General features: G+C 35.2%; 3 protein-coding genes across 3 annotated transcripts; all 3 read right to left on the bottom strand.

Annotated features, from left to right (window-relative positions):
* Window positions 1-1,788: 1,788 nt before the first annotated feature.
* Window positions 1,789-6,031, bottom strand: LOC123546024 (acetylcholine receptor subunit beta-like). The gene is made up of 3 exons (XM_053550981.1): window positions 5,477-6,031; window positions 3,422-3,997; window positions 1,789-2,827 (listed from the first exon to the last, which is right to left on the bottom strand). The coding sequence occupies exons 1-3, from the start codon at window positions 5,864-5,866 to the stop codon at window positions 2,570-2,572; spliced, it is 1,224 nt and encodes a 407-aa protein (XP_053406956.1). The 5' UTR covers window positions 5,867-6,031; the 3' UTR covers window positions 1,789-2,569.
* A 906-nt stretch (window positions 6,032-6,937) lies between these two features.
* On the bottom strand, window positions 6,938-9,504 carry LOC123547810 (acetylcholine receptor subunit alpha-like). The gene is made up of 2 exons (XM_045335062.2): window positions 9,254-9,504; window positions 6,938-8,809 (listed from the first exon to the last, which is right to left on the bottom strand). The coding sequence occupies exons 1-2, from the start codon at window positions 9,422-9,424 to the stop codon at window positions 7,241-7,243; spliced, it is 1,740 nt and encodes a 579-aa protein (XP_045190997.2). The 5' UTR covers window positions 9,425-9,504; the 3' UTR covers window positions 6,938-7,240.
* Window positions 9,505-13,700: 4,196 nt separating this feature from the next.
* On the bottom strand, window positions 13,701-16,399 carry LOC123547809 (acetylcholine receptor subunit alpha-like). Its single transcript, XM_045335060.2, has 2 exons — window positions 16,062-16,399; window positions 13,701-15,732 (listed from the first exon to the last, which is right to left on the bottom strand). Exons 1-2 carry the CDS (start codon window positions 16,230-16,232, stop codon window positions 14,227-14,229), a joined length of 1,677 nt encoding a protein of 558 aa, XP_045190995.2. The 5' UTR covers window positions 16,233-16,399; the 3' UTR covers window positions 13,701-14,226.
* Window positions 16,400-19,593: the final 3,194 nt, after the last annotated feature.

The following is a 19,593-nucleotide window of genomic DNA, read 5'->3' as shown; positions in this document are numbered from 1 at the left end:
AGATCGGCATTGTTAAAGGATTGTACAAGTAAATACAAGTCAAAAGTTTTTCCGCCGCCAGAATAATAATATCTGTCATGTGTTTACGAATCGGATAATAATATCCGTCCCGATGGCACCTGCGCATTGGGCGGTAATGAGGCTTGCCGAATTACCGCCCATGCGCAGGTGGCCGAGGGACGGATATTTCCATCCGATTCGTAAACACATGACTGATATTTTTTCTTGCATATCGTATACATGTTAGCATTTTATTCTGGCAGACGTTTTTCTTGCATACCGTATTTTACAAAAGGTAGAAATAGTTTCTTTTTAGCACTCTTTCTTATAGTGGAGAATGAACACAAAGCGCGGGAAATTAACGTCCGTAAGCAGAAGTGACGTCATGAAGTTTTGCGTTACGCAGAATAACAAAGTTCCACTTTAGTTTTGTCGTTTGTAGCGTAACGTTATGTTTTTATGATAAACTAACGTATTTTGAATCGAGAAATATACTATAAGGAACGGAGAGAAACTATCAAGGTATCTTCTTTTTTCGTATTTTACATAAACAATATATTATTAGTGCATGAACCAGTAGTTGTCATTAACAGCACGAGAGTCATCTGGCATGGGGGGTGCCAGATGGGTTTTGCCGGCATGGGTAAAATAACCGGAAACGCCAGTCCGATATGCAAGAAATGCATATTCAGATCAGTCATAATGAATGGCCTTTTAATAACCTCAAAAATAATTGGGGTGATCTGCAGGTCTAAATATATTAAATTATATCCTAAAAAATCTAATATCTATAGTTTATAAATACAAACTAACCATACTTTCCTAACCAGAATCCTAACAGAAATAATGTAAACACATTTCCATTTACTCATCTCTATCAAAGGTTATCAGTTCACTGAACAGCTGATTACTTGTTTACATGTTATGTACGCGGATATTGCTGACGTCATACACAACCTGTTTTAACAATTTAATATTAAGAAAAAGCATTATTCCACAAATCTTCGATAATCGCGGTAATCCTACATCACCACCAAATTATAAAATTCTCGAATCTAAGTCAAATGTACCAGATGAAAGGCGAAAAATGTAGAAATAAAAATGTAAAGAAAAGTATCGCGTGAATTAGGTCACGGTCATCCGAGATGGTTGCAATTTATGGTGAGTTACGAAGAGGTCGAAACGTGTCACGTGACCCAAGATTTTTTCTTATTTTTTCATATATATAAGAATAGAATATTTTATCATTCAAATAAAGTGTTAGTGTATCATACATCTACGAATAAAAAAAACTGGACAGGATCGAAAACCTGTCACGTGACTTGCTCCATGTCCCACACGCGAAAATGTTTTAGCATACCAATAAACCCTAGCGGCGGGTAATGAAATAGTAGCAATTGCAGTTGATAAAGGTTCAGCATGCGCATCATAATTATGAATCTGATTACTGCAAATAATAATATTCAAACTTGTTTTATTTCTGCATGCCGCAACCTCTTACGCCCGTTCTATATTATACTTGTGTACGGTACAAAACCATGCGGTAAATCAGACACAGAGCCTAAGTGTCGGTATTCATCGCTATACTAACCTGACCTCCCGTGCAAAGCGAATATACACTGCCCGCCACTTCGGTCGGTATCTGTTTCAAACAATACCAGACGCGTAATCATTTTAATGGTTGTAGATAAATTTCGATTCTCGTTTAGTAATACTGCAGGTAAATAATATTACCTTCTGGCGAAAAAACTTAACAAAACATTGTTGAAATGAACTAAAATAACACCCAAAATTTATTATTTTTTAATACATTTATATCAGATGCTAACGGAAATGTTACTTGAAATTTAAGTTATTCAGACTATGTGATATCACTTTCATAACAAACAGTCAGAAAAACGGCAACAACTTTGGTACCTTATATAAACAGATATAAGCCTAGGTGATATCCATATATCTGTGTTGTTACTAATTCTTATGCGGATGTTATTATTCATTCTAGAGTTATGATATAACAAGCAATTAAATTTCAATCATATGTTCGTACGCTTCAGATATATTAAAAATCTAAAATGAGTTTTCATAATGTGTTCCTTTTGGCCGGTTAGAGGGTACTTCTATGCATCAGTTTTACATTTCTGACTTGATATATAACAAATTGACTCTTCGTCATTTATGTATGTCATCAATATTTTTGCAATAAAGTTTAATAAAATGTAACGTATTGTTATTGCCATTACAAACAATGAATGTACATTCATATCATAAAATATTACAATACATTATAAATACAACAGTTGTCACTTAAAAACAGACCATCCGGATAAACTTCCAGTTTCGCACATTATTCTAGAAACGTGTTAGTCTGTTTAAGAAAATTTATTATTCCATGTGTATGTGTTGTCATTTTGCAAAGCCCCCCAAAAAAGCATGAAAATATACATTGTTAAATCCTTTTCAAGGACAATAATGCAGCACGATGACTTTTATAACGTGACGAGATACAAATCTACGGTCTGTCTGCGAAAGCCAGCCAAAACGGAAAAAAAAGGTTTCCATATGGTCTCCCTTAAAACATAGACACATAACTTGAAGCAAGAACAAGGGCAACAACTGTAAAGACAATGGTTCCCACTAAAAATAACCAGAAAAGAATGAAATCAAGCGCATCAATAAAATCTTTCCAATCACAGTCGAGCCAGGGACCAATCACCTTCGTCCAGTTTCCATCGAGATGATCAGCCGAAAAATCTTCTCTTGAGGAGTTCTTGCACAAACAACGCTGGAAAAGGATGCACTTCACAAAATGTACGACGAAGACGGGAAGCTGAAAGGTAAATATAGGAGCTTTTATTTAATGTGAAAGAATTATCTTCTTAGGACGCTATTCTTATCAGGGCTTATCTTAATAAAATTGCGTAGTTCAGTCAGAATAAGAAAGTTCTTTTTTATTTGAATTATTCAAATCGTGTCTGCTGCATTTTACTCTTACGCATCACATATTTCATTTTCTTTTCGCCACTGTTATTTTTTTCTCTAAAACGCAGACAATTAAGTGCTAACTGAAAGCTACTGTATAATTTCAACTGTCATCAAGCGAAGTTCATTTTTAAGGCGAATTCCTATTAAATAAATGTTTATTTGTCTGCAATTCAGAATGACAAAGTCATTTAAAAGTATTTCAAAGGCATTAGTTAATACATATTTATCTTATTAGATACTAGTACCTGACCGCAAGGAGTCTATGGCTACCAACTTAAAAGTCTTTAGGTAATTAATTTGATCTTGGAATGTCTTACTTGTGTTTCATTGTGAACACATACTTAACCTTACTTTTCCTATAGGATCTCTGTCGTTGTTTGACACACTTCCTATTACATTTTATTTACAAGTTATACAACATAAAGAACGAAATACGAACCCTTCCCCTTGTCTTTTTGTTGTAAATTCGGAGCTCTATGATCGTGATAATTGTAGCAAGAGTGGAAAGGAACATCATGAAGAATAAGTAGGCTGCAATGGTTGACACTGTGTCCGAATTCTTTGGTAGTGACTCACTTAGTATCGTGTAAAATAGTGCATACGAAAGGAAGACGGCAATCGTGTACCCAACCTTCTCCCCTGAACCGGCTGGAAGAACGAAGACGAAAGCATTCAGGATGGACAACAAAATAGCTGGCACTATCAGGAATAAAATGTAGAAAGACGACTTTCTCTGGAGGTTAACTGTGAAAGTTATGACTGTTTTTCCGTTTGCTGTCTCTGAAGATGTTGTCATGGATTCAATATCCCATTTTCCGTTTTTCTCAAAGTTGGACTGGTAGAAACCCTGACTTCCAAATTGCAGTCGGACTTCAGTGTCGTCATGCATATACGTCATAAACTTGATGTCACATGTTTGTTTGTCAAACGGGAAATGGATAATGTTTACTGCACAAGAAGTTTGGAAAACTTCGTATGGACTCCAACTGACCGAACCATTTGCGTATATTGTTACCTGCGAAATGAAAGAAATGATAACGAGAATTGATGTAAAACTCCAATCAACTTTTACAACTAGATGTAGCTAAGAAATTTCTTATCCGCGCTGTCCTGATAGTAGAGAAACAACCCTACTAAGGAAGACCTATAAGATCATTTTTCTACCTAACCGCTGATTTCAAAAGATTTTTTGATTAAAAATCGCCCCTACATATTACGAAAACTTATGACGTCAATATGCGCTCATGTAGTTAATCTACTACCTCGGTATTCTCCTAGTACAAAATGTACCCGGATTATAAAAATCTAACATGACTGCCTGTGTAAGTGGGGGTTTCCCCAAACCCGTTGGACAGCGTGGAATGGAAACTCAGGCGCTAGCGAAGTTGTTTTAGCCGCGTTGTCCCGAAGATTGGAAAAACACATTAGGCAGACATTCATTTTACTTGCCTATCGTTAACGTCATTGCAATATTTTCAAAGATTTTGTGAGTTTAAAATCGCTTATACACTACGACGTCATTATATGAGGTCAAATTATAATGACAATATGCGCACGTGTAGCTAGAGAAAAGGAGGAAAAGGTGATTTCCTACCCAGATAACCATATCTTTTTCTGCTGAATAGGCAATAAATCTTGTTAATGTCTACCCAGCGAGGAAAGATTAGGCTAGCGCTTGGTTTTCCATCACACGGCGTACTTCTGGTTTGGGAAAATCCTGTCTTATAGGCAGACATGTAAGCTCCTTATAATCTTGCACACCGGAGGTTTCTAGTAATTTTACCCATTCCTGCAAAACCAATCTTTGTTGTTGTGCGTCACTGAAACGTCATGACGTCAGTTCTGTTTACGTATGTTAATTTGCTAAAATACGATACTATAAGAAAGAATGCTACAAAGAAAGTATTTTGTTTTTGCTTTATTTGCTCTGAAATTTGTAATAGGGGTTGCAAGAAAAATAATCTACCACCGGTTGTAGATGCAGACGGAAACATCCGGCTCTCGGTCAATTACCCTTTGACCGGATATTTCAGTCTGCATCAACATCCGGTGACAGATGGTTATAGCTTTTCCCGCTATGCTGGCAAAAATATTCATATTGTTTTTCAAATTTTACTTTCTATCAAAACGGTTAATTCAGATTAAAACGATCTTTTTCTAAGTATACCGTACTAGCGATCGAGAATTACATGCAAAATATTGTCCTAAGTTTCCGTTATTGTAATCGACCGCTTAATTGAAACAATTTATTTACAATAACATATGGTCACTCGTGATGATTTCAAATCAAACCATTTAAAATTTATGGACATAAATCTCTTAAGCAAACCTATTCTCATGCCTCATCTTAGCGCGATCACAAATCGTGCGACATAGTGTATACGAAATATGGAAAACTCACACAAATACAGCCCTGTATTACAATTTTGAAGCAATCCTTTATCTGCATGAAAGTTTATCTGTAAATATGCAACTCATTAAATATAAAGGGTACCTGTATGAATGTTTGTCCTAAAGACGATTTAGATTCCATTCCATTGTCAAGGGTAATGTCTGGTTTCCATACTTCATTCTGCGGAACCAAAATGGATTGAATATTATCATAATCTGAGGGAGTCCAGACCAGTAGCTCGTCTGTCCATTTCACCGTTAGATAACCTGTTGTAGTCAATTTCTGATCCGCGTCATTAAACGAATTTATTCCAACAAGAGCAAAATCAATGGAAACGGAAGTGACATCATTTTGGTCAGAGACTGGACGGACTTTAGTGTTATATCCATTAGTTGTGAAAAGAGTTGTTTTAAGTCGCGAAAGTTCACTACCTGACTGGCAAAGCACGCGGCAAAATAAAGAGAAGAATATAAAAGTACTTAAGAGTAACATTGTTAAGCAGTTTAATTCGAGTTTACACTAAGATTATAGGAACATTAATTTCTGTACTCCGTTTTATAAACTTAAAACAATTTTAGCAGAAATTATTGAAATGTCCGACATGTAATACATATTCGCACGCGCCGTTATATTTAATGTGTTTATGTTTGTTTTGTCTTCGAAAGTTAAACAACTTTTGAAATTTATTGGAGCATTTAAAATAATTGTCTTTTTTCTTTTTACCAAAGACCAAAATAGGATCATTAATTGCTCCACCTATTGTTTATAACGATATGGAGAAGTTCAGCCCTATATATCCATTCAACAATAGCAGTTTAAATGCATTTTGATACCAGGGTATGGGTTACATGCTTTTAAAAGTTTAAAAGGTTAATTTCAGGTTTTATTTAAACAATAGTCGGCAGATATTAGTATGGGGGTAACAAACAGTGAAAGCATGTAATTCAATAATTCGGTAAAATATATAAGCTTAAGATGGTTGATTATATCAGATCTTTGATCATTCCGGTGGTCTATAGTGCGTAACGGTATATAGCTATCAAAGGACATACAGTTTTGCTATCAATAAATATTGCCGCCTTCAGTTTCATGAAAGAAAGCCGTTCGACAAATATGTTTTTAGCTGACAATAATGAATGATGATTATTGTTTTATACAGTTCGGTCAATGGCCACATCTAGACATCATCCAAAGCACTCGTTTCGATTAACTGAGTGTGATTTAATGTATAAATGAGCCGCGCCATGAGAAAACCAACATAGTGGGTTTACGATCAGCATGGATCTAGACCAGCCTGCGCATCCGCGCAGTCTGGTCAGGATCCATGCTGTTCGCTAACAGTTTCTCTAATTCCAATAGGCTTTGAAAGCGAACAGCATGGATCCTTACCAGACTGCGCGGATGCGCAGGCTGGTCTGGATCCATGCTGGTCGCAAACCCACAATGTTGGTTTTCTCATGGCGCAGCTTAAATCATTATTAGGAATAAGTGCAATGGAAAAGGGTCAGTACTGAGTAACCTAGAGCACTGACATAGCATATGAAAACGCAAAAGGAACGAATGATTGCGATAAATGTAACACCCCTTTATCCTGTGGTATTTTATTTAATTAAATTAAAATATATTGAAAATATATCAAATATTGAACATTATGCCATCAGATCTAGAAAGCATCATCGATCTTGTGTATTAAGATAACATATATAGATTATGGAAAGAAAATAACATAATTATAGATACATTATATGCAAAATCAAAACCATGATAAAAGATAAAATTACTTTCGTTCTTTCAATCAGTTAACCTAAGTCATAATAATGTAACTTATTCAGCACATAGGATGCTAGAGAACTATTTCTTTACAAATTATCCGAGAGCTGAAACTGAGAATGCAACAGTCGTTGCAAGAGTATTTATGATTAAAAACAAGACAAAAAACATGTTGTCCAGCGCTAACACAACTTCTGGCCAGGTTATTTCATCTGACGACTCTGTGTTTGAAGACTTGACAGAGCTTGTATCGCTTGCGAGATCTTTTGGCTCTGGTGTTTTAAGAGGTCGGAAACCTGTTTGTCTAAGACCCAGTTGTACATTGGCCATTTTGGGTGGTGGTTTTTGTATTATTTCTTCAATGTCATCGACGTCTTCGACTGCCAGCGTGTGGTCATAGATAGGCTCAACTGATGTTGGTTTACTGAAAAATGCATTTGGGGTTACCCTGTTTTCGTTGCCAAGCAAGTCTGACAATCTAAAAGCTGTTTTGGCACTCACTGTAGTCACTTCAGTACCTACTTCGCTCGAACCACCTTTCCATAGCATCTCACTCATTTCATGCTCATCACTATCGACGTTGCTGGCCCCGCAGCAAAGCTTACGCTTAACTTGATTAGAAACTGAGGGCTTTTCATCATTGGTTGTTTTTATTTGTACAACCTCTTCCATTTTCTTGTTCCTCTTTTCAACAATTACAGGTGAATCTAATCTCCTTTTTATAGGTTCAAGTGGAATTTTAATTGGTGTCTCCTCGCCATTGTCATCGTCGTCTTTTTCACTGTTTGACTCGCAACATATTTTGGATTTTACACCCTGAATAAATTTAGTCAACACTTGAAAGTAGTTCGGAATCGGAGTATCGTCACCTTGATTGTGCAGACGAAGTTGCACTATAGTGATGAAAACTATGATAGTACTAAATATGCACTCCACCAGTAAATAGCTGCTCACAATTGGAATTGTATTCATTCCTTCTGGCATGATCTCCGTAACGATCAGCAGGAAGATTGCAAAGGATAAAAAGAGAACGATTGCGTAACCAGTCTTTTCGCCGGAATCACATGGGAGAACAAATACGAAATTATTTAAAACGGACAACAGCACGATTGGAATCATGAAATTTAGTAGATAGTATATTGGTTTACGTTTTATATTTATAGTGAACGACAACCCAGACGTGGAAGCGGTTGATGAGTCTTTTGTAGATACGCTTGAAAGGTACCAGTTAGCGTTTTCCTCGTAAGCATCGATATTGAATCCGTCACTTCCGGTGACAATGTTAATCATTTCTCTTGTGCTAGACCACGTGACTAGCTGTATATCACATGATTGTGAATCAAATGGGAAGTAAGTCATATCAATGTTACACGTGCTGTCGAATACTTGAAAAGGCTCCCATGTGATGTTGCCGTCATTTGTTATTGTGAGGTACATAAAAGTGTCCCCAAGGCCAGTAATCGTGTCGTAAGCATTAGCAAGAGCAAGATCAGGTTTCCAGATATTATCCTGTGGAATTGTGAATTGTGTAATATTGCCATAGTCAGTCGGGGTCCAGGTCATGAAGCTGTCTGACCATACAATCTTCATATACGCCGTCGTCGTAATTTTCTGCTCAACTTCATCAACGCCGTTGATAGCTACCAAGTACATGTCGACGACAAGCTGTCAAACAAGTGAAATAAATACATATATTACTTAATCCATTCAATGGAAGCCTTTTTTAATCCTTTTAATAAGCCTTTTTTCATTCGTACGCGCATACAAATGCTTCAATTAATGTGTAAGAGGGTAATGTTTACTTTCAGCTTTCGAATTTATACAAATTAATATAATAAGGGGTCTTTAATTCAATAGTAAATGTTCTATAATATAATAAAATGACCACGGAAAATGAATTTAGGTTTTTTTTTATTCTTTACAACGCTGCTTTAATGTTGAGATAATCGGTAGTAGGGGCGCGCGGGTGGAGGTGCGCATTCAATTAAATCTTATGGGCAGAGTATGCTGTCTGTTTGCTTGGATACGTTTGGTGCTTCTTAAGAGTAATTATTTTTCATTGAATTTCGTTAAGAATGTTAGTAAAAATGAAAAACAAAACCTACTCACACTCAGTATGTTGCCGGTGTCTTTGATAGGCCGAACTCTCGGTGAATAATCGCTGCTGTTTAGCTTCGCCACCAGAAGGGCCCGCATTTCAGCTTCAGTCCCTCCTATCACTATACTAGTTTGGATATACAAAGTGTACATCAACATCACAAATAAACATATCCTTAACATTTTGCGTGAAATCTATAAGCTATAAACATTCATTACTTGCGCTTTTTAGAACATTGCCTTTAAAAGTGTTAGTTTTTATCTTTCAAGTTTAACAGTGTCGGATTTCATGTTTTATGAACTTGAAACAAAAGAAGAATAACTAAACCATAACCTCTTGATGTGCTATGACGCAAATACAAAAATCGCATTACAATTACCAACAACTGAAATTGTGTTTTGAATATAAATTTTCTAATTGATTATTAATCTACAAAAGTCTGCATGCCTTCAGATAACACTTTTTTCAACTGTTCTTCTTTACTTTAATTGAATTGAATACATTACTTGCTGCACATTCATAACATTAAGAATTAACCTGCAGCAGCAGAGAATTTTATGAAATAAAAATCTTTGTAGTATGTTAACGGGACATGTCGCCTTCTTTCTGTATGATTTTTCAAAAGTCAGAAAGCAATTTTTCGTAGAAGAAATCTTAGATTTATGTATAAGTTACATTTATTCGATTTGTAGTGGCGTTTGTTTGTAAAAGTTCCCGTGTAGTATGTTCCATTATGTAAACCGGCAATCTTTGGTAAAATATATGTAATTAAGCTTTATTTCTAATCGTACCTATAAAGCATCAACTTTAGATTGTCAATGTGTAATTTACATGTGATTACTCACCACTCGGCATTCTTTGGTCGTAAATGTCGGTCAACGCATCTGTAGATTACGTAGATTGCTAATTGATATTATGGCCCTACTACCTTAAATATCATTGTATAATGTTTGTCACGTACCGCTTAGACATGTTATTGCTTATCGACACACACATCAGTTAATTTCTGCTTATCGACACACACACATCAATTAATTTTTGACGTCAATAACGTCAGAGACGTGCAGCGATCTTCGTTTCTATTCTTTCTGTCCATTTCATATTTTGATTAGTAATCAATTTTTTATGCTATTTCGAAATATATTGCAAATAGGCACTTTGATAGGAATTTTTGTTGTTTTCTTTCATTATACAGATTTTTATAGCTCCAGTGACATTACTTTTGGATCAACCCTCGTAATTTCGACTTAATTGATTCCGAGCCAAAATGTTTAAGTAGCTTTAGCGAACATTTTCAAGAAATTCAAGGACAGCACATGTTTACCAGCAGCCTCATTTCAACACAAACGTTTGAGAGGAATATTTTCTCCTCAGAGTTGGTAGTCACATGGGGCAAGCAACAAGATTCACTGGATCTACCAAAGTTATAATAAAACTGAATTATTTTTGAAACACTGCTGATAAACAGATAACACTCTGATGGAGAGAAGTCACCGTACATGAGTTTGAATTTGCCAATGATAGGCAGATGAGAAAACTACTATTTTACAAAGATTATGTCTGCGTAAACTTTCAGGATGCCTTCAATAAAAACATACTCGTAACTAATAAGAACTATGTCTTGATGTTTACTGTTACAGATGAACATGCTAGTTTCTTAATTTCTATTTTTTAATGATTCGGTAATTAGACAGTACCTATCCTTTTATTCTGTTTATGATAACCGGATGCACTGATATATAGATATTTTTAAATACTTTACAGTAAGAAAATATTTGCTTTTTTTGTCTTTTTTAATATTTCAGTTTTTGCTTCATTGAGGGTTGATCTAAATAGCCTCAACCGATACACTTCATTCTGATACTAGATATATAAGAATGTATTTATTCTACACTTCGGTTAATTGGTCATGTACATTTATGCAGACTTTCGTGACTGCCTAAAAGGTGCAGTAAAACAAGCCAATGTATCAAAAGCCATTTAAAACTTTGTGTCAGTTAACTGTTTCCGATACTGACTATTCTTTGAAAAATAAACATGTGCATCTATTAACAGTTACAGTTAAAATAAGCCGATTTTTATTTTGTATTCTTATTTTATTTCATTTGCTTTTTACATTTTTTTTGGTGGGGGGGGGGGGGGGGGGGAAGTTAACGTTACACTGACAAAATCAAAGGTCATTTGGTGACTCTCCAACCTTTGATGGTGGAAGAAAACCCCCCCTCCGTGCAATACTTCATCACAAGCAGGTACCACAGCCTTCCTCAAATCAACTGGAAGGCTTCCTCCCTTGAAGAATTTAACGCCCCGAACAAAGCTCGAGACCACATCGATTAGTGGCAAGTGATTCAAAGTCAGTGACATTAACTGCTCGGCCACAGATGCCCCAAAACGATTTAACTTCATCAGGAGTGTAACCAAAGGAATTTTCACTAAATGGAATAATTGTATGTTTCATTTGTAGTTCTTCATTATTTTAGTTTTTATTTCTATGGGGTTTGCGTTACAAAGAAATTTACTGTTTTGAGTTACTATACATTTGTGCTAAATAGTCAAGTTAGTCCTTCGAGGATGTCTGCATTGCATGAAGAACCACCACAAAATAACTGTAATATTTCGTTTTTCCATGACAGTAATATATGATTTGCATAAAAGAATGAGAGCTACAAAATGACAATGGTGTACGTTAGGCCATGAAATTTTGTTCAATGTCTGAACATTTTATTAAATTAATTTAGCAGTTGCATTCAAAGTTTGTTATTTATCTGTGTTTTTAAAACTATACTGAAAAAGATTTACTGAATAAGTTTGCTGATGAACTTGTGAAAACATTAATTCAGAAGGCTTTAAGTTGTCCACTAGTAATCTGTTAATAAATCTGTGCTATACGTGAATTAACAGAAGTATTTTTTGAAAATGTAGGTCACGAGCTTGTGTTTGGTTTTTAACACTACACACACTACTTACATGTATATAAACTGGATCCCATTCCGCTAACCCACTGTCAGTCTTAACATTGCATCGTGAAATATTGATTTCATTTTGATTATGAACATTTCATGATGTCTTTCCAGAGCACGGCCCTATATTACATTATCTGACGATAAATTGTTTGCATATCATATACTGGGGCGTCCTTGGGAGCTTCGTTCGTTTTGTTCTTCTATGTCCGACCCAAGACAAAATCGCCCTAATAACACGAACATTGTTCTCTGGTCAAAATTTCACACCACCTCCTAATCGGGAGGACCGCGAACAATGCGAGAACAATTAATATGGCTAAATGAGAAGGTACAACTTCAATGCTAAAGAAACATCGTAGCGAAATAAATACGTGATAAATTTATGACCAAATAAAATGTTATTTAAATGAAGAAATTACACTACTTTTGTAGAAATGTTGGTTTACCCCCGTCGATAATGTAAACAAGCGCCGTAAACAAGGCTGTAAAACTCCACTTCCGGTTCCCGGTGTCAGAGCATTTTACTCGAGCTACGTGATCCGCCTCGACTCAATTCCATCTGGGGAATAAACGCCCAAGGACGTATGTCAATGGAACGAATCAACTGGTTACACGGGTAATGTAAAAGTGAAAGACGATTTAGTAACCTTGCAGCGTTGGAGTATACGATCAAAATGGTATAGTCCGATAGAGGGACAAGATATGAATTGTTTTTGTTGAAAAAGTGCTTGGTCTCTTTTTTGCCGGTATGATACAATAATAGCTGATGTAATGATCATCAGCATTAAACTTGTTTATAGTCTTTAGATGATGTTGATAATTATCCAATTTAGTGCTCATATTTAAAAATTTACAGATCGCATTTTAAAACTTGAACAATTCTTCTAGACACATTCTCGTCGAGAGTTTTACAGAATTGCTTTTAAATTTAGTACTTATAGACAACTGAACTATAATGGAGACGAGTACCAATGTACAACACCCCTCAGGCTCCAGCTTAAGTTAAAATCTATTGCACTCCATGACCCAAAATGACCGTGCATACTGCTGTTGTGATTTAGTCTGTTCACGAGAGGTAATGTGTTTTGTAATATCCCTCAAGCCTGGCAAAAAATCCCGAACGTTATTAAAAAACATCATAGCCTTAAAAACTCATGACATTTTATAAAACTATGACTTGTTTCAGCTGTTTACTATCAAGAAATGATGCCTTTACGGTAACCAAACAGTCATCGTCAGAGATGTATAGTTACACGTGAACCTTCAAGCTTACAAACATTTCTGCATACCTTTAAGCCACTATTTACGTTGGAACATCTAACAATTAAAAATTCTTCAATAGCAGTAGCAAGTAAAATTAATACATTTGGAAGACATAAGATTTTTTTTCAGTGTTTTTCAGTGTAAAATTGAAACATTTGTAACCGATGTTACGTCAAAGGGTATCAATTGCTTGTTACAGTATGTAAAAGTAACAGAGAAACAAACCAGCAACTATTAACAATAACAAAATTTTATTCATAAAAGTAACAATTCAAATAGCTGTAAAATTCCATCTAATGTGCGAGGTAATTTTGTCCTATCAATTTGGTTTTTTATTCATGGACAGACATTCAAATATTCAAAGAATTACCAACTAGACGACATTTCATGTGCAACACCAAGAATCAGAGCCCAAATGTTGAAGATTCTTTATCATTTTTAATCCATTCCGGAACGTTTTTAAGCATAGATAAATATGAAAAAAAAAACAACAACTCTACAGTCATCATAATGTCTAATCCTGTAATGTACATTTATACAAACTTAACGACTTCATGAATAAGCATGCATGCTATTCAGTTCATATACTATATACATATACTAAAGATGAATGAACTGGTTGTGAAAATGAAAGCTAAACAAAGCAGATCAACATTAAGACAGTCAGTCAAAATCATACATAATATTTGTTAATTCGAAAAACAGATCAACTTCATCAACGATTATATTTATAACAAAGTGTTAACTACAATATTTCACTAATTGGCCATTGAAACAAAAAACGTTACGGCCGTAGTGATCGTGTTTATGATTATGAACAATATAAAAAACGTGTTGTCAAGAGCAAGTACAAACTCGGACCATGTGATTTCATCTGTCGTCTTTTTGTCTTCGGACTTGACTGAAGATGTTTCACTTCCAGATTCACTATAGGTTAGCTGTTTGGTTCGCGGACTCGTAAAAACTGTTTCTGATGCAGATGTCAGTTTTGTGATATCATTGTCATCTACATCCTCAACAGCTAAATTTTGATCATACAGCGATACAACTTGCGTCGGTTTGTTAAAGTAAGCATCGGGCTCAACTTTGTTCGATTTGCCAAGAATATCTGCCAATCTAAAAGTTGTTTTATCGCTCATACGACTTAATCGGTTGTTCCAGGTATCATCCGACGTATCATCAATGCTATCAACTTTGTTTGCACCACAAACCAGTTTTCGTTTTATAATATTACTACATTCAGTGTTATTTGATGTTTTCTTCTGTTCCTTATCGTTTCTCGCCTTTGTTTCAAGGTTTGTGTCGTGAAATGTCTCCTCAATGGAATTTATAGGTGTTTTCACTTGAACATCATCCCCTTTTTCGGCCTCACCAACGGTTTTGTTCACGTCAAAGCAGACTAGTCGTTTTATATTTTGTATTGTTTCTGTGTACTGCTTAAATACTTTTGGAAGTGGGCTCTTATTTTCTCGGTTGTGAAGCCGGAGTTGTATGATTGAGACTAACACAATGAAGGTACTGAAGACGCTCTCAAGGATCAGATAAATAGTAATTACAGGTATTGAGGTAATACCTTCAGGCATTATTTCTGTGATAATCAACAGAAATATTGCAAATGATAAAAATAGTATAATAGCAAAACTAAGCTTCTCACCGGAGCTACATGACAATACAAATACAAAGTTATTCAGAACAGATAGCAATATGACTGGAATAATGGTGTTCAAAATATAGAAAATTGGTTTACGTCTGATTGTCATAGAAAACGCTAAACCAGATGTTGCTAACGTAGATGAGTCAAAGGTAGACACATTCAAAAGGTTCCAATTCGCATTTTCTTCGAATGAATCAATATTGAATCCATCAGTTCCGGGTACAATATTGATCATTTGTTTCGTACTTGACCATGTTGCCATTTGAATATTGCACAGGTGTGTATCAAAAGGAAAGTATTTCATTTCAAGAGAACATATGCTGACAAATCTTTGGAACGGCTCCCAGGTAATTTTTCCGTCATATTTTACTGTTACATACATAAATTTATCGCCAAGACCAGTTATAGAATCGTATGCATTCGCAAGCGCAATATCTGGTTTCCAGATTTCATTTTGAGGTAGCGAAAATTCTGTAATATTTCCGTAATCCGTCGGCTCCCATGTCATGAACGTGTCGGACCATACAATTTTTAAGTAAGCCGTGGTAGTGATTTTCTGCTCCACCTCTTCCACACGGTTTATTGAAACTAGATACATATCTACAGTCAGCTATAAAAATAAAATTATTTTATCAGCATTAGCTAGTGTTGAATACTTTTTTCAGTTCTGTGTGGTATTTCAAGTAGTATACATCAAGATTATATTCAACTGTCATTATTTTAAAAGAGAAAGCAACAAACGTCTATTCATTTCATTTTAATGTTTACAACGTGACCAACACAGTATATGACTGTTCCACAAATCTTGCTGACTGCATGTTTGTATTGATAAATATTGCCATAGACAAACTAAGTTACTGAGTTTGAATTTACTTCATAGTCAGAAAAGCAAATGAAAACGTACATGTACATCTACAAGATATTGTTAGTTTTACTCACAGTTAAGGTATTTCCGGTGTCTTTTATAGGCCTCACCCTAGGTGAGTAGTCACTGCTGTTCAGTTTCGCAAACAAAAGTTCTCGCATTTCAGCTTCCGTTCCTCCATAAACTATACCGATTTCAAAAAATATATTACTCAACAATATTATAAAAACAATTGACTTGAACATTGCAGAATTTTACTTTCAGCTTTCACGTACTTTTTCATGTATAAGCATTCAATTTACTTTAACAAATCAATGTCAACTGTCATTAAGCCACAAAATAATTAGGCTTAAAACAAAAAAGTTATTTTAAACCATTCATTTTTATGCTATATAATGGTTATTGATTTAGTTTAAACTTATAACACTTGCAAGTCGTTGTTATTACGTCGCCAATACAATATGTGTTAATCATATCGATGAGACTGAAATGTGAAACTTGTTTTAACTTATATTCTTAAACGATAAGAAGGTAAGCTAACATGTAAAATACGTATATAAAATAGTGCTACCCTTTAAATGATACGGAAAGTAAACGTTTTTCTGTGGGCTTTTATTAAGGTCACAGCTACCTCTAATTTGTAACAAATCGAAAGAGCAAGAAACTAACTACCCTTCCTTTGATATTTATATCCCCTTTTCGGAAAAAACGGACGTATTATAAGATAGCATGCGAGCCTGTCCGTCTGTCTGTCCGTCATAGTTTGAGTCTTAACCATTCAAGGTATTGACCTTAAACTTAAAGCATATTACTGATTAGGCGATGTGCAGAGCGCAAGAACCAGGGGCCTGTTTCACAAAACGTGTGCCTACGAAGTATGTACGAACGATTTTTCGTACACAAACCGCACGAAATGTATAAAGAGTTTTCACAAATCTGTCGTACGAAGTCAGCGCGAATGTTGATAGCAGTGTGCCTATATGTCCGAAAAAAGAGGCAAAGAAATTGCCTTTGATGGCACTCTTTGTTTATGTTCGCCAGGGGGTGGGTGAAGCTGTCGCCTTCTTAAGATCATGGCAAGGTCACCGTCAACAAAAGGTCCAAGGTCAAATAACTGCATTTATTTTTGTTATAAACGTCAGATTTTCGCCATTCATGCTAAGTTTTTAATATAAACTTGCATTTTTTTTTCGGTGATAAATTTGAGAAATAAAACAAATAAAGTGTATATTTATTACATTGGAGAATGGCAAAATTCAAAAAGACTCGTTATTTCTATAGAATGAGCTAAACGTTTGGTAGTCGGTGACATTTTGTTAATATACAAAGGCTATGTTTCTATAACTTCTGTTTTTAGGCTAACAATTTTTAAAAGGCTATGGTTTGTTATGTGTATGACCATTACAGTGTGAAAAATATACCTAGTGAGTGTGTATTTCATCAAAACTGTTACTAACTGTTGACAATAAAATCTATAAAGTTATCCTTCGGAAGCATAAAACGCAACAATGTAAAAAGTAGCAGACTCGGTTTGAGTAAGTCTGTTGGTGAGATAGTAGCAGACTCGGTTTGAGTAAGTCTGTTGGTGAGATAGTAGCAGACTCGATTTGAGTAAGTCTGTTGGTGAGATAGTAGCAGACTCGGTTTGAGTAAGTCTGTTGGTGAGATAGTAGCAGACTCGGTTTGAGTAAGTCTGTTGGTGAGATAGTAGCAGACTCGGTTTGAGTAAGTCTGTTGGTGAGATAGTATGAAATGTGCAAATCCGTTAGAGAATTATCTGAAACGGCTGTTAAGATGCTATCAGTGCCGACTCTATACTACAGTAGTTTACACATGTGCTGTATTTATTTCAGGAGTGTGTGCTTGTTAAGAAATACTGTGACAACTATGTACAAAAATCAAGCGATATCAAAGTTTGATAATATATATTAGTTGTCCATGTTACGGTTTGTTGCATTTCATTAGCATGAAAATGATGCTCTTCCTATCTTTAAATCAACTAAAAATATTTCTTTGCATATTAACTTTAGGCTTTGGTGGAACCTGAGAATTGGGAAACGCTCTTCTAGCATGTGGCGCCTTAGGCTGACATCTTCAATTGTGTAATTTATTGTTCAAGGTCTCATAACTTCAAAAATGCTGAGAATTTTATAGTATATCAAATTTTATTAGCCTAATCTTTGAATGTATGGTTAACACTCATTGTTTTAATGTTATAGCATCTCCAGAATCCCGTGGGATTGGCTGGTGAAAGAGTCCGGTAGAGCGAGCGTTCCAATGTATCACGAGGCAATTGCTTGTGTTATAACTAAAGCAAACGTGCGCTCACGATATTCTTGCTAAAAACATGTAGAAACCTTAGAAAATAAATATATTGTTCATTTAAGTCGTTAAATATTCATGAAATATGCGGGAATGTCATGGTTGTATGATCACGTTAAAATCATTTTCTTTTGACATATCTGTTATATGCACTCCCCCCCCCCCCCCCCCCCCCCGCTTTAAATTTCATGTTTGGTCCTTACGACCACTTGTATACTTAAATCCGAGCATTACCAAAAATGCCATCTGAAGTAAGATTTACTCAACTTATTAAGAATTATAATAGGTCAATAATTCGATGAATCATTTTTAATTCCTTTTTTGAAAAGGGGCATTACGTTAGAAAATTACCAGGAACTAGAATAAATATCTTCATGAACAGATCTGTTAAATATGATACAAAGAGGTTTTACAATTGTTAAACTTTTTTTAAAGTAACATATGACTGATTTGATCCGAACATACAGCTTTATTTCTTAATAATGATGATATAATGTCAGCAATTTTACTTTCAGTTATAGGTAGATTGTTTTAAACATAACATTTAGCAATTGTGCATCTTGACACAGAGGCAAAAATTTCGTTAAACAGATTGCCTTTTCGTTATCAGTGGTATAGTAAATATCATCTCCATTATTCTCGACAACTAACGGTGGTACATTGTACGTTATTGTTACTAGCACTACTATTATTTTTAGTCAGCATGTTTACTGTTTTCCAATAAAATTTCGGACTGGTCTACATTTGTATTTTGTTTCTTCCAAAGAAAAGTTTAAATTGTTATAAAAATGTTCCTTTGCATTTTGCTTTAGATTGTTTACCTTGTTTCTAATGCGCTTAAAAGAATTTCAGTCACATGCATTTTAGTCTGTATAGCCTTTTTCTTTAGACGATCGCGTTTTCTTGAAGCTCGGCGAATTCCAGAGTACCATGTCTATCATACGGTATAATTGTAACAAAAGAGGTCGGAATACCTTGTTTAGGTAATTTGGTAAAAACGTCTGTAAAAGATTCACATGTCAAATCTTTCAAATCTGAATTTAAAAAAGACCAGTCATTATTTTGATTCACCAAACTTACGGCGATTATAGTTCCAAACCTCTCGTTTATACGCTTTGGGTATATTCAATATTGTTAAGGTATTTTACATGTATGTATGCGTAAGTTCCAAAATGGACACTGAACTTAAAAAACACCAGAGTTGTAAACTTCAATAGTATTAGAGATTATAAGATTCTTTCACTGGTGGTAGGTGCAGATGGAAATATCCGGCTCGAGGGTAAC

This window comes from Mercenaria mercenaria, chromosome 9 (assembly GCF_021730395.1).
Source record: "Mercenaria mercenaria strain notata chromosome 9, MADL_Memer_1, whole genome shotgun sequence".
NCBI lineage: Eukaryota > Metazoa > Mollusca > Bivalvia > Venerida > Veneridae > Mercenaria > Mercenaria mercenaria.
The sequence above is the reverse complement of the archived record's forward strand: the minus strand, read 5'-3'. Positions and strand labels throughout refer to the sequence as shown.

Bases quoted from the DNA above. Each gene is read 5' to 3' on its own strand.
- LOC123546024 (XM_053550981.1), bottom strand. From the start codon at position 5,866: ATGTTACTCTTAAGTACTTTTATATTCTTCTCTTTATTTTGCCGCGTG. The intron at 3,998-5,476 runs GTACCCTTTATA...TTCATTTCGCAG, and splicing joins TAGGACAAACATTCATACAG to GTAACAATATACGCAAATGG. The intron at 2,828-3,421 runs GTTCGTATTTCG...TTTACCTTTCAG, and splicing joins ACAAAAAGACAAGGGGAAGG to CTTCCCGTCTTCGTCGTACA.
- LOC123547809 (XM_045335060.2), bottom strand. From the start codon at position 16,232: ATGTTCAAGTCAATTGTTTTTATAATATTGTTGAGTAATATATTTTTT. The intron at 15,733-16,061 runs GTGAGTAAAACT...TTATTTTTATAG, and splicing joins ACACCGGAAATACCTTAACT to CTGACTGTAGATATGTATCT.
- LOC123547810 (XM_045335062.2), bottom strand. From the start codon at position 9,424: ATGTTAAGGATATGTTTATTTGTGATGTTGATGTACACTTTGTATATC. The intron at 8,810-9,253 runs GTGAGTAGGTTT...CTTGTTTGACAG, and splicing joins ACACCGGCAACATACTGAGT to CTTGTCGTCGACATGTACTT.